Source organism: Oncorhynchus gorbuscha, linkage group LG01 (assembly GCF_021184085.1).
Source record: "Oncorhynchus gorbuscha isolate QuinsamMale2020 ecotype Even-year linkage group LG01, OgorEven_v1.0, whole genome shotgun sequence".
NCBI classification, from domain to species: Eukaryota; Metazoa; Chordata; class Actinopteri; order Salmoniformes; family Salmonidae; genus Oncorhynchus; species Oncorhynchus gorbuscha.
Window position 1 is genome coordinate 23,473,562 of NC_060173.1, and position 15,302 is coordinate 23,488,863.

At 43.3% G+C, this 15,302-nt stretch overlaps 1 protein-coding gene across 2 annotated transcripts in view; it reads right to left on the reverse strand.

Annotated features, from left to right (window-relative positions):
• LOC124034955 (ankyrin repeat and BTB/POZ domain-containing protein BTBD11-B-like) overlaps positions 1–11,632 on the reverse strand; it is a 103,772-nt gene extending 92,140 nt beyond the window's left edge. For both annotated transcript variants that reach the window (XM_046348354.1, XM_046348348.1), the window contains exon 1: positions 10,536–11,632. In XM_046348354.1, the coding sequence (XP_046204310.1) occupies positions 10,536–11,403 (868 nt within the window). In that variant the 5' untranslated portion in view covers positions 11,404–11,632. The remainder of the gene's footprint in view (positions 1–10,535) is intronic.
• Between the last annotated feature and the right edge of the window lie 3,670 nt (positions 11,633–15,302).

Consider the following 15,302-nt stretch of genomic DNA (forward strand, 5'->3'; position numbering starts at 1 on the left):
TGGTTAGGAGTAATGCATTTCGAGGAGTAATGCATTTCAAAGAGTAATGTGTTTTTAGGAGTACTGCGTTTCAACAAGTAATACATTTCGAATAGTAATGTTTTTAGGAGTAATGCATTTTGAGGAGTAATGCGTACCATATGTCGTGGGTACTACACAAGGCTGAGCGGAGCTACTCAGTCAATGTCTAAGAGTTAGGGGGGGAAGAGAGAGAGCTGCCTGTAAAAATGTGGTTTCTGACAGGCTTTCACTTTACACAGACTCACACACACTTCCACAGACCCACACACATGTACCCACACACACACCCATCTACCCACCTCCACCCATCACGGACACACACATGTTGAAACTAGAGAAGGAAGCTGGATAGGGGGATATCTGTCAAGGCCCAGGCACATGTGTCTGTTTCTCAGTTTGTAGTAGGCAGGGCTGAAGGGAGGAATGGGTTCCCAGTAGGGCCCTCAATGTCTGGACTGACAGCACTATTAGACCCCTGCCAGACAGCCAGGAAAGGACAAGGTCACCCAAACTCATGGTTCTGAACGCCGTATGCAATTATTTTTCTTATTGGACAAGTTCAGGTAGTTTCTCCCTGTTTCAGTCCATTTTCTTCCATTTGTTGCCTACTTCAATTAAATAGAACTGTAGTGAATATGACCTCTATCTTACTCTGAATAAAAGCCATGACAGAAAGGTGCCTCATTATGAATGCACTGAGAAAGGAGACTCAGAGAAGAGAGAGAATAAAGATATCCTCTCTTTTCAGGAGTAATCTTATTGAATCCATCCGACTAGGGTTAGAGGGTTTTCTGACTAAAGCAAGGGCCAAGGCTGTGAGAGCTGTTAGGGGCAAAGGGAGGAAGTGCACACACACACACACACTCCTGAGGTGACCGTTCTGATCTCACATGGGAGGTAATGGGATAGCGGTCCTTCGGAGCAGAATCAGTATTCCATCAGCAGTTCCACTGGGCTCTAGGAAGTGACCCAGCAAAGAAAGTCTAATTATGTGATTGCTGTTCTCTTTCTCAAACATACACACACAAACACACACACACAGAGCATGTCTGCGGTGACATCGTCAGTATGTTGAATAAATTGTCTTAATGTTGTTCCCCGTGCCCTGAACCATCTTTACCTTTAATAACACTACAAATGAGAAATCACATGGGAATAGGTACATGTTTATTTCTCTGAGACGGTGACATGCCTGGAGCGAAGATGTTTATATCTTCTATATGAACTACATCAGGCTCTGTGTTTGTACAGCTGATAGTCATGTATTTCCCCTCTGTAGGGGAAGCACACAAAGTGGTTTACACAAGAATAATAGTGTCCCTATACCTTTATCTCACAAAGCCACAAGACAGAGCCCCATTGCCATAGCTGAGGATTAGTGGGAATAGTATATTATAGTGTTCCCATTGGCATTTCATACCAGCAAACGGCTGTTAAAGGTTAAGAACACCTCAGAATGCAGCAAAATATACACTGCTCAAAAGAATAAAGGGAACACTAAAATAACACATCCTAGATCTGAATGAATGAAATATTCTTATTAAATACTTTTTTCTTTACATAGTTGAATGTGCTGACAACAAAATCACACAAAAATTATCAATGGCAATCAAATTTATCAACCCATGGAGGTCTGGATTTGGAGTCACACTCAAAATTAAAGTGGAAAACAACACTACAGGCTGATCCAACTTTGATGTAATGTCCTTAAAACAAGTCAAAATGAGGCTCAGTGGTGTGTGTGGCCTCCACGTGCCTGTATGACCTCCCTACCAAGCCTGGGCATGCTCCTGATGAGGTGGCGGATGGTCTCCTGAGGGATCTCCTCCCAGACCTGGACTAAAGCATCCGCCAACTCCTGGACAGTCTGTGGTGCAACGTGGCGTTGGTGGATGGAGCGAGACATGATGTCCCAGATGTGCTAAATTGGATTCAGGTCTGGGAAACGGGCGGGCCAGTCCATAGCATCAATGCCTTCTTCTTGCAGGAACTGCTGACACACTCCAGTCACATGAGGTCTAGCATTGTCTTGCATTAGGAGGAACCCAGGGCCAACCGCACCAGCATATGGTCTCACAAGCGGTCTGAGGATCTCATCTCGGTACCTAATGGCAGTCAGGCTACCTCTGGCGAGCACATGGAGGGCTGTGCGGCCCCCCAAAGAAATGCCACCCCACACCATGACTGACCCACCGCCAAACCGGTCATGCTGGAGGATGTTGCAGGCAGCAGAACGTTCTCCACGGCGTCTCCAGACTCTGTCACGTCTATCACGTGCTCAGTATGAACCTGCTTTCATCTGTGAAGAGCACAGGGCGCCAGTGGCGAATTTGCCAATCTTGGTGTTCTCTGGAAAATGCCAAACGTCCAGCACGGTGTTGGGCTGTAAGCACAACCCCCACCTGTAGACGTCGGGCCCTCATACCACCCTCATGGAGTCTGTTTCTGACCGTTTGAGCAGAAACATGCACATTTGTGGCCTGCTGGAGGTCTTTTGCATGGCTCTGGCAGTGCTCCTCCTGCTCCTCCTTGCACAAAGGCGGAGGTAGCGGCCCTGCTGCTGGGTTTTTGCCTCCCTACGGTCTCCTCCACGTCTCCTGATGTACTGGCCTGTCTCCTGGTAGCGCCTCCATGCTCTGGACACTAGAGTGAAAGCACTGCCAGCATTCAAAAGTGACCAAAACATCAGCCAGGAAGTATAGGAACGGAGAAGTGGTCTGTTGTTGCCACCTGCAGAACCACTCCTTTATTGGAGGTGTCTTGCTAATTGCCTATAATTTCCACCTGTTGTCTATTCCATTTGCACAACAGCATGTGAAAGGCCAGGGTTGTGGGTTCGATTCCTAAGGGGGACCAGTACAAAAATGTATGAAAATGTTTCTCACGCTTGGAGTCTTCACAGATTTGACAAAAATCGGGTGACTTTAAACACTACCTTTCTTTACTTACATTTATGATAAATGTTCTTCTTGGTATATAATATACTAGGCATTTATCAATTGAATTACACATTGATCCAAAATAATGTATGTGATTGCAAAATACAATGCTTCAAACAGAAAGAGTAACTTTAATATGAGTAATAAAACAAAAATCGATACTGTCATTAACGGGTTTTTTTTTCAATAATTACACATAATAGTTGTTTGATGCGCGTTTGATGTCTAGCTGTTTAGTTTCACGGGGACATTATCAGGCAACATCAGCTGATTCAGGAAAGGATTTTCTGAATGACAGTCGAGTGTTAAAGAGTGTGATACTGCACGCTGTCAAAGGGCTGGAATGAATGTTGGTCTGGAGGATTGACAGAGCATTTTGGTGTCGGTTGTTATGACGCTCAAGATAATTAGCCATCTTCCCGGACAACATTAAATCAAGATTCTTAAGATAAGATTACGGCCTGTGTATGTTTTTTGATCTTTTGTTTTCCAAGTTAAAACTGAGCAATCGGGAACATGAAAACTGCCTGTTTATTCCTTTTTCAATAGAAATCCCCCCCAAAAAAACTACTTGATAGTTTGATGTTCAAATGTGGTTGGGGTTAAATGTGGAATGCCTGACCAAGTGCACAGCCAACTCTTCCTGTCCTTTCAAAGTAGGTCACCCTTCCAACTCCATTCTATAAATCTATTCAGTCATTTCTGCTCATACCGTGCCACAGTTCCAAGATAAGGTAAGATTTCTACATTTCTGCATAAGATTTACTGTGTATTAACTTATTAATGAACTGCTGTTACTGTAAATGGTTAGCTGACTGATAATTCCGAGCTACCTAGCTAACCATTGGTAATCTGGGGAGGCAGTGGCGGCAGGTAGCCTAGTGGTTAGAGCGTTGGGCCAGTAACTGAAATGTTGCTAGATCAAATCCCAAGGTCTGTCATTCTGCCCCTGAACAAGGCAGTTAACTCACTGTTCCTAGGCCGTCAAAGGCAGTTAACTCACTGTTCCTAGGCCGTCAAAGGCAGTTAAGAACAAGAACTGTTCCTAGGCCTTCAAAGGCAGTTAAGAACAAGAACTGTTCCTAGGCCGTCAAAGGCAGTTAAGAACAAGAACTGTTCCTAGGCCGTCAAAGGCAGTTAAGAACAAGAACTGTTCCTAGGCCGTCATTGTAATTAAGAATTTGTTCTTAACTGACTTGCCTAGTTAAATAAAGGCTAAATAAATCAATAAAATATCTTGTTAATTGATGCTATACAGTCAAAACAATCGTATCTATTGCTAGACTAGAGATATGCTTTAACTATAGTTAGTCGGTGGTTGCACATCTAACTAGCTGGAATGAAGCACAGGTGTGAATAGTAGACATGTAAATATATCCTTTAACTGTTTGCAGCAGGTCTCCAGCTACTCAAACCTGTCTGATCAGCCTGATGGGGTGATGTGGGTGTGTCCAACTTACACCTGTGCAAATCTGTGTGTGTATAGCAATGTAATGAAACATCCATCCAATACCTCAAGTGTCGTGCTGTAGGTCCACCACACACCTGAATGGTTGTGGGGTCCTGTCCAGAAACAACCCCTAGTCTTACCCACAGACACTTGTGGAGATCTGAGAAAACTGGACAGGTGTAAGCAATACTGCCAAAATTGCACAAAGACTTTCAGAGGGTAAGGTGGAGCACTCACTATGTCACTACCTATCAATCCTGCTCAGATCTCCACAAGTGTCTAGACTCTGTGCAGTAGGGGCTAGGGGATGTTTCTGGACACACCATGGGTTTTATGGCTCAGATTGTCAGTCAGTCAGTCTGGCACTGTCAAAAATGGTTAATAGCTGTCAAATACTTGCTTCCTCTGTCCTCAATAGCATTTCCTTGATTTGCTGCATCCTCTCTCCTCGTCTCATTCTCAAAACCCATTGGATAAGAAGGAAATGAAGGAAATGCAATTGAGATTCTCCCTTTGTTTCCTCCATCCCTCACCTCCCTCTCAAAGCACATTGAGGGAGAGGAGGGAAGGTTCCTCCCCACTGTCTCCAATGCACTTTCAAGGAGAGGCAAGGAGTGGAGGAAACAAGGACATAGGAGGCAAGAATGTGATGTCTAGTTTTCACACACACACACACACACACACACACACACACACACACACACACACACACACACACACACACACACACACACACACACACACACACACACACACACACACACACACACACACACACACACACACACACACACACACACTGCTTGAAGAGTTTACTGATTATAATGATTTAATTCTTGGTATTTATTATTGTCAGTGACTTTGTTGACAGAAACCATTGTATTATATTATTGTATTAAATGATTATATTAACTATTTAAAAAATATATAGAAATGCTGTTGTTTATCTTCTTCATTCTTCTGGAAGGATTAGCATGGCTATAAATGATAGAGAAGTTCAGACCTGGCAACTTGGCATGACAAAGAAACATTCAATGTCCATATTTCATGTGACATTTTGAATGATGTAGATGTTTTGTTGTTGCTAAGAGTTACGGTCTCATTGTGTCTATCTAGACTCTTAATCCTGTAACTACACATGTGAAGCTGCAAGAATATTTAAATGTATATCAAACCATTATTTTGTTTTACCCTGAAGTCACACATTGGCCCCTTTATTTATAGAAAGACCCTGATGTTGATCTTTGACCAGATTAGAGGCTTTATTTGACTAAATCTGGTGTCGGCTGAGGGAAACATAAACATAGCAGAGAAAAGACAATGGGAAGAGAGAGAGAGAGAAAGAGAAAGACAGAGAGACCATTATTCATAGTTCACCTATCATGTCTTGCCCCGACATGCCACACTGGCTGAGTCAATTTGAGCTATTATCCTTCCCATAGGCAGCAGCAAGGTGAAATACACATTGTCACTGACAATAAGCCTTTTGCAGCATTGTAGTAAATGACAACAAATTACAAATCAAATTCTATTGTTGGCTATATTCATTTTGAATTATGCAAATACATAATGAAAAACAAAATCATATATAAACTAATGCTAGTTGATTTAATACATTTTCATCCAGAACAAATGTTCAACCCAAATACTGCATGCTGAACTAGATTGTGCCTCCAAGCTACAGTAAGAGAAGTAATCACTAGTAGCAAGGCTATAGAGAATGATTGTGTGACACACAGTTTTGTCTGACTAATCCACATGTTGAAACTTGTAGACTGTCTTTGTCCACCTAAATTCAGAAGTACTGATCTGTTGTTAACTTCCTCATGCCAAAGCCTCTTTACAAAAATTCCAGATTTTCCACACACCATGAGCCATTCACTATGGGTTGAATCCTAATTTCCACTTAAATAAAATGTTTACTTAGTCATGTAGTGATATCAATGGGAGGCTACATACATTTGGAAGTTAGGATTCACCCCGATGTCTCAGATCCCTGCCGGATAACTATTGTAGTCTCCCTATTGCATGCACTTGCTTGCTGGTACAGCACTGCAGACTGCAGGTTTTTCATAGGATTATATTTCCAAGCTCTTCTTGGATACAATGGTGTTGATGCTCAGTTTCTGTCTTTCTGGTGCAAAGTGACAGTACTTAGTGCCAGTCTGCCAGCTACATGTGTCATCATGCGCAGCAGTGGATGAGAAAGGAAGACAGCTAAATGTTTTTCAGAAATCCTCTTAGGCCTCTAAGGCCTAATGTTGAAGATAAACTTCAGAAACACAATCAATCTCCACCTTGGGTCCTGGGTGGGGAGTTGCCTGGTTTTGATCACGTCGTAGTGCTTGATCATATGAGGTAAAGTTGGCAGGAATCCCTCCTCGCCTCAAATGCCTGTGAAATCACTGCCACACACCATCTAACATTAACATTGCCTGCCCCGGCTCCTCATTATTAAACCCAGTTCGGCTCTGTAATTGCAAGGGGTGTGTGTGTGTGTGTGTGTGTGTGTGTGTGTGTGTGTGTGTGTGTGTGTGTGTGTGTGTGTGTGTGTGTGTGTGTGTGTGTGTGTGTGTGTGTGTGTGTGTGTGTGTGTGTGTGTGTGTGTGTGTGTGTGTGTGTGTGTGTGTGTGTGTGTGTGTGTGTTGGTTATTCTACCCTCGTGGGGAACTAAAATCCACAAAAGTCCCCACAGGGATAGTAAAACATGAGGGCAAATGCTATTTTAAGCTTAGGGGTTAGGTTTAGGGTTAGGGTTACAATTAGGGTAAGGGATTAGTGGTTAGGTTTAGGTTTAGGGTTAGGAGTTAGGTTTAGGGTTTGGGTTATGGGTTAAGGTTAGGTTTAGGGGTTAGGGAAAATAGGATTTTGTATGGAAATGTATTTTAGGTCCCCATGAGGATAGAATAACATAACGTGTGTGTGACTGTGTGTGAGACAGTGTGTGTGTGAGACAGTGTGTGTGTTTGAGACAGTGTGTGTGTGTGTGTGTGTGTGTGTGTGTGTGTGTGTGTGTGTGTGTGTGTGTGTGTGTGTGTGTGTGTGTGTGTGTGTGTGTGTGTGTGTGTGTGTGTGTGTGTGTGTGTGTGTGTGTGTGTGTGTGTACTCTTTATGCGTGTGCGTGTATGAATTTGTGTATGTGTGTGTTTTTATCTGCCACAGATATCCCGGCCCCAGACATTACAGGGTCTGGAAACTGCTGGTACCACAGCAGACCGCTGTCATTCCTGGTGGGCCACAATGCTTACCACAGCACATGTCATACTGTGGGCACCAGCCGCCAGGCACCGACCTCACAGGGAAACACTGGATGAGGCACAAAGGAGCCCTGGCCTGAATGGAACCCCCTGAATGGAACTTCAACCTACACATTCTCTCACAGCTGCAGTCTTCATAGACTCTAGAGACACACACTCGGACACAGCATATCATACTGACATAAAACATCATATTAACTTAAGCCTAAATGAAGTAAGCCTCAGGTGTCTAAGTTGCGCTGCATGCAGCAAAATAAAAATACAATTATGGAGGAAAATATATTTAGATTTTTGCTGCTTAAATGTCCATTTTTGATTGCCATTCCCAGAAGGCTATTCATTCTAGTGCTGTATTTTCCTGCATCTCTAAGAGCTATGTACTCTGCAAAGCATTTCTGTACTTGGACGTCACCGTTTGATGGAGTGGGAGCTGTGTGAAGGGTCAAATGCCATGGGAGAGGGTTCTACCACACGAGGTGAGACCCTCCTCCCAGCTACCATCTATCTCCATAACATCTGCCCAGACTTGAAAAGGTGCATCACTAAAGTCATGACATCTCACAGCCAAGGTGTGATTATGAGTCATCCTCAGGTGGTAGAAACCCCTTGGCATCAGTGTCCTGTTTCTCGATACATTTTTTGTGACATGCACTAAGGGAAATTACAAGCAACCCCTGCCTTGAGCTTGCGGGGGCTGCCACTGCAATTCCACCACCGAACAAGCTTCCTGTCTTGACAGGATACCAAAGGCAGAGAGGGGAACCCAACACCTGAGCAGAATACTGAGGTAGTAGCTGCTAAAATGAACCCCCGGGTGTGTGGGAGGGGTGAGCCAGGGTTACCATATGCCTGATGTGCCAACGGAGAACCGCTAGTAGCTACAGTATACGTGAGAACAGGGGGAAGGAATAGGAGGAAGAGTGTCGTCTAAGCAGAAGCAGTGTGTGGTCGAGGTAATGGACCCTGTTGTGTTCCAATGGTTTCCATGACTTGAAATGCTCACCACATACAGTACATTAATATGCCTTTACTTCACACCGGAAAGTGGGGAATGTAGAGGATTGTATAATAACAGCTCTTTCCAATGAATGATAGTTTGTTTTCTTTAGATATAACATGCTGCTCTCTTGGTCTTTGACATTTGAAAAGTTAGGCGTTAACTTAAACTAGGTTCTAGTAGTATTTACTAACCACATGACCTGACGAGGACCTCTGGGACCTTAGCCTATAAGGCCCAGAGTTTTCCCTGGTCAGATCACATGGTCAGGAGAAACTCTGGACCCTATAACAATTACACTTGCAAAATATGTGTTCTGACCTCCAACTTGTAGGACAAATACACTCTCTCTGGCCAAGTAGCCCACGCTGCCAGCAAAGGGGGCTACTCCAGGGCTTCAGGGAGAAGAGGATGGATGAAGAGGGGAGCGGGAGCGGGAGGAGGAGTCATACAGGGAGATTTAAAAACCTCAATAAATTTGGAGTTATATTTATGAAAAGCACCAGCGAAAGAAAATAGCTCTGGTTGCAACAGAGATGCTATAAAGATATGCAACGCTTGAGTCTGAGAGAGGAGCGGACATGACCATAATACTGAAAAATCACCTCAATTAGCCTACTCCTACTTGGCAGAGAAAGAATGGCTGGAACGATATAAAGGGGTTGAGGTTGGGATGGGGTGAAAAGGCCAACCAGCACTGAGATAATTGATAAATCGTTACAGATTGGAAATGAGAATGCTGTGAAAGTCATGACCTTCTACAGTTAGGCCACAGTTAAGGCCTTCTCTTGTCGCCATTGCAATAGGTGTGACAATGTGCAATGTAAAAATTGTTTGGCTTTAGGAGCCACCACCTTCTGACCATTGTGTGAGCCATTTGACATGTCCTCTTTCTCCTGCCCCTTAGCTGTCTTTAACACAGCATCAGTAGGGACTTCTCCTCTGTGTTTTCAACTCAGTCCCATTCACATCACTCAAAATAACGCATGATAACACTTAACACGTGTCCTGGGGCTCTGTATTACATAAACCTGTAGGAGTATGGAGCCACAGCAGCACTTTAAGTGCATCTACCACAGAGGTAATACAGCCTGCTATTACATGACCGTATTATTACATTAGGTTATTAGGTTATAACTGATTAAATGTATTGCTGTATGGATGAGCAATGGAGAAGTCTGAAGGTAAGAGCTTACATTTAAATGCCCTTTTTTAGGTTTGAAAGCTGTATTGCACAGCAATGAGATAAATGCCAATTTGTAAGTCGCTCTGGATAAGAGCGTCTGCTAAATGACTTAAATGTAAATGTAAATAAGAATGAGAAGCTAAAGACATGAACACAAATCCACAAGATATTCCCCCGATGAATTATAGCCTGCTTCAATGTATCATGCATTCACAGTACCACAACACTGAAGAAGAACTCTTGAGAATGTCATCTATTTAATAGATGGATCATAGCCCAGAGGGTTTAGGTGCTCCCTCTCCCCACTCTCTCCCATTATCATAAATAAACCATGCCCATTGATGGCAGTGGCAGAAGGGGCCATTCTCTGTGCTCATACATCAACATATTGAATACAGTAACTCAATAAAGAGGTTACCCAGGACCCAGGATGATCCTGCCATGTCAGACACAGGAAAAAATACATGGTCTAATTCAGATGGGATGTGTGAAGTCATGATTATTTCTCCCTGTCCATCGAGAAATGTTGTAGTATGAGAAAGTGAACTCCTAACTTGATAATGACATTACTACAGATGGTGATAAGAAACCACATCACCATGTTTTGGGCACAATTATGACGAATTCGTTAGAATTACGCACTGAGTAGATGCTTCACAGAACTAGTCATGTACACACAACTTACCACTTGCATTCTTCCCACAAATGAGGTATTGATACTGCTGCAGGAACCCCCATAACTCCGAATCGTTGTTGATGGCCTGTTCGAGGGACTCAACAGTGAACTTAGGGATCCCATTATCTTTCTCCACAAGTGCGCTGCGCAGTGCGCGTGCGTACACCTCTCGGAAAAGACTCTCCATGCACGCTGTTAGGTAGATGGCAGCGTGCTCGTGGATCCTCACCGCAACTCGGCTGTCCACCATCCACCTGAAGAACTTCCCCACGTTGAAAATGAGTCCGCATCTGAGTGACTTTCCGCGGCTGAACTTGTCCTCGGTGCTCATGTTGTACATAGACAAGGCACTGAGTGCGGCGGTGATGCAGTTCACAGAGACTGTCCAAGACATGACAACCTTTATGGCACTCTGAATCTCGTATTTGGTGCATTTGGCATAGCGCAAACTCAGGCGCTGCGCTTCCTTGGCGACCCTCACGAGTGCGCGGCTTATGAGGACCGAGAGCCTAGCCAGGATCTCCTGTGACACGACCCCCAGCCTCAACTCTTCGTCCTTGTTCAGTGCGCTCTCTACTTCCCCGAGGCTCCATGGCACGTCCTCGAGCTCGGGTAGTTTAGCGCACTGGCCGGAGCAATCCAGGATATCGGAGTCTTCGACCAAGACTGTGTTGACCGTGTCCAGGCTGTTGTGGCGACTGTGCATGGAGTCGGTTAAATGCCAAAAATTCCCCCCATGCGCATAAGGTATATGTGCCTCGGAACAGCACAGTGAAGCACTGGAAGACCTAAAGGAGTCCGCTGCTCCACCATAACCCGAATCAAGCGTCAGATCCTCCAGGGTCCTCGCCACTGACTTCTTACTACTGCTTGCCATAACTGCACCTCATACTGTAAAGAGGACTTTGGAATGAATGGCTCAAAATGTCTCACAACGTCGCCCAATGCAATGAAATAAACGCAATTAAAGCCCGACTGCGATGTATTTTGACGTGTCAATATTTTATCCCGTTGCCTTCAGTGGAAACGAATCAAGTTGATATTTCTCAATCCGAACTGAAACTTCGAAGTGTTTCCATCATAGCACATAGAGCAGCTACAGTGGTCTGTGTTTTACGCAGTAAGATCCTGGTAGCTGGAGGCGGGGCTATGTTCTTCAAACGGCCAATACACTCGGCATAACTCGAGCAGTGAGATAAATTTTGAATTAGGACCACCTCATCATACAATTTAATTTACACCAGGCCACTCAATTCAATGTATAGCACAAATGGGGAGTGGATATGAAATATCTATATAATTATGTTCTCTTCAAATCCATCTAATTTAATTTATTTTTAGAAAACGTACTATTTGAAACTATACCTTCATAAATGAAGCAGTCCTTTCACATGCTGTAACTTGACCACGATTTCAAAATTCAAGGCTAATGATCTGACTGTAATGGATTGGATAAACTGGATAATGTGATTATCCACATAATGTGTCATGCTATGGATAGCAAAGTCCCTTAGGCATTTGTTCTGACAGCAATAATGGTAACATGACTCAAGGCCATCAATAATGGATGACATGCATAATGTATCTCTCTCTGTGGTCCCTTACAAGGAGATAGCTAGAGCTCATTGAAAAGTAGACATCTGATTTCCTTGCCAAGGTCAGACATTATACTGCATCATTGACTATTAAAGATGCATCATTTTATTGACCAAGGCTTGATCACAATCAGAGAGAGCGAGAAAGATGTCTGTGTGTGGATTGAGCCTCCGACAGGCTGAAAAGTGTAACAGGCACACAAAAACGGAATGTGTTTGAGAGGGAGATAGACATATAGATAGAGGAGGGGAGAGGGGGGGATAGATGTATAGATAGAGGAGTAGAGAGAGGAAGATAGATATATAGATAGAGGAGTAGAGAGAGGGAGATAGACATATAGATAGAGGAGTAGAGAGAGGGAGATAGACATATAGATAGAGGAGTAGAGAGAGGGAGATAGACATATAGATAGAGGAGTAGAGAGAGGGAGATAGACATATAGATAGAGGAGTAGAGAGAGGGGGATAGACATATAGATAGAGGATAGGGGGATAGACATATAGATAGAGGAGTAGAGAGAGGGAGATAGACATATAGATAGAGGAGTAGAGAGAGGGAGATAGACATATAGATAGAGGAGTAGAGAGAGGGGGATAGACATATAGATAGAGGAGTAGAGAGAGGGAGATAGACATATAGATAGAGGAGTAGAGAGAGGGAGATAGACATATAGATAGAGGAGTAGAGAGAGGGAGATAGACATATAGATAGAGGTAGAGAGAGGGAGATAGACATATAGATAGAGGAGTAGAGAGAGGGAGATAGACATATAGATAGAGGAGTAGAGAGGGAGATAGACATATAGATAGAGGAGTAGAGAGAGGGAGATAGACATATAGATAGAGGAGTAGAGAGAGGAGATAGACATATAGATAGAGGAGTAGAGAGAGGGAGATAGACATATAGATAGAGGAGTAGAGAGAGGGGGATAGACATATAGATAGAGGAGTAGAGAGAGGGAGATAGACATATAGATAGATAGAGAGAGGGAGATAGACATATAGATATAGGAGTAGAGAGAGGGAGATAGACATATAGATAGAGGAGTAGAGAGAGGGGGATAGACATATAGATAGAGGAGTAGAGAGAGGGAGATAGACATATAGATAGAGTAGAGAGAGGGGGATAGACATATAGATAGAGGAGTAGAGAGAGGGGGATAGACATATAGATAGAGGAGTAGAGAGAGGGAGATAGACATATAGATAGAGGAGTAGAGAGAGGGAGATAGACATATAGATAGAGGAGTAGAGAGAGGGAGATAGACATATAGATAGAGGAGTAGAGAGAGGGAGATAGACATATAGATAGAGGAGTAGAGAGGGGGATAGACATATAGATAGAGGAGTAGAGAGAGGGGGATAGACATATAGATAGAGGAGTAGAGAGAGGGAGATAGACATATAGATAGAGGAGTAGAGAGACGGAGATAGACATATAGATAGAGGAGTAGAGAGAGGGAGATAGACATATAGATAGAGGAGTAGAGAGAGGGGGATAGACATATAGATAGAGGAGTAGAGAGAGGGAGATAGACATATAGATAGAGGAGTAGAGAGAGGGGGATAGACATATAGATAGAGGAGTAGAGAGAGGGAGATAGACATATAGATAGAGGAGTAGAGAGAGGGAGATAGACATATAGATAGAGGAGTAGAGAGAGGGAGATAGACATATAGATAGAGGAGTAGAGAGAGGGAGATAGACATATAGATAGAGGAGTAGAGAGAGGGGGATAGACATATAGATAGAGGAGTAGAGAGAGGGAGATAGACATATAGATAGAGGAGTAGAGAGAGGGGGATAGACATATAGATAGAGGAGTAGAGAGAGGGGGATAGACATATAGATAGAGGAGTAGAGAGAGGAGATAGACATATAGATAGAGGAGTAGAGAGAGGGAGATAGACATATAGATAGAGGATAGAGAGAGGGAGATAGACATATAGATAGAGGAGTAGAGAGAGGGAGATAGACATATAGATAGAGGAGTAGAGAGAGGGAGATAGACATATAGATAGAGGAGTAGAGAGAGGGAGATAGACATATAGATAGAGGAGTAGAGAGAGGGGGATAGACATATAGATAGAGGAGTAGAGAGAGGGGGATAGACATATAGATAGAGGAGTAGAGAGAGGGAGATAGACATATAGATAGAGGAGTAGAGAGAGGGGGATAGACATATAGATAGAGGAGTAGAGAGAGGGAGATAGACATATAGATAGAGGAGTAGAGAGAGGGAGATAGACATATAGATAGAGGAGTAGAGAGAGGGAGATAGACATATAGATAGAGGAGTAGAGAGAGGGAGATAGAGAAAGAGAGAGACATGCACATACCAAAAAAAAAAAAAAACTATGCCATTTAGCAGACGCTTTTATCCAAAGAAGACTTACAGTCATGTGTGCATACATTCTACGTATGGGTGGTCCCGGGGATCGAACCCACTACCCTGGCGTTACAAGCGCCAAGCTTTTTTTTTTCACATACCATATTGTCAACATGTATGTGCAACAACAGAAAATGTCCCTAAACTGATTGATAGCCCTATGCAATAGATAGCCATGGCTGCATCCCAATAATATTGCCTTTCTCCTAAAGTGTACACTTGTTCACTAGGTTACTTCAGACAAATTTAAAAGCATTGGATTGGTGGAGGCTTGGGCTAGTGGGATGTTCCACCATATTAGTCAGTAAAGGGAAGTAAACTATCACACACTTTAGGAGGAAGGAGAGATAATTGGGACATAGAATATTTCTAATTTAACTGTAAATCATCCTGATATGGGGCACTGTTGATATGTGTGGGATTGAGGGAGAGTGTTGTTGGTACATTTGACTGTAGTTGTGGGCTGCTTATCATTGAAGCAACACTGCACCCTGGTGCTCAGTTTACAAACCTCAATCACTATGTCAAAGATCTATCCCCAACCATACATTTCCAGATAAGGAAGGCTACTATATCAAAAATAGTTTTACATATTTGTTTTACATATGCAAAGGTCACACAGCCATGTCTCTGAACCTTTCCTTGATAAACGTAGCCTATATCATCCACTATACTATACCTATATAGTGATTGCATGTTGCCATCTAGTGTCTAGATATTCAAACTGCATGTTTCCTCACCCAACTACCCACCCATCCCTTGTCTCATGAATACAAACTACTAACTACAGT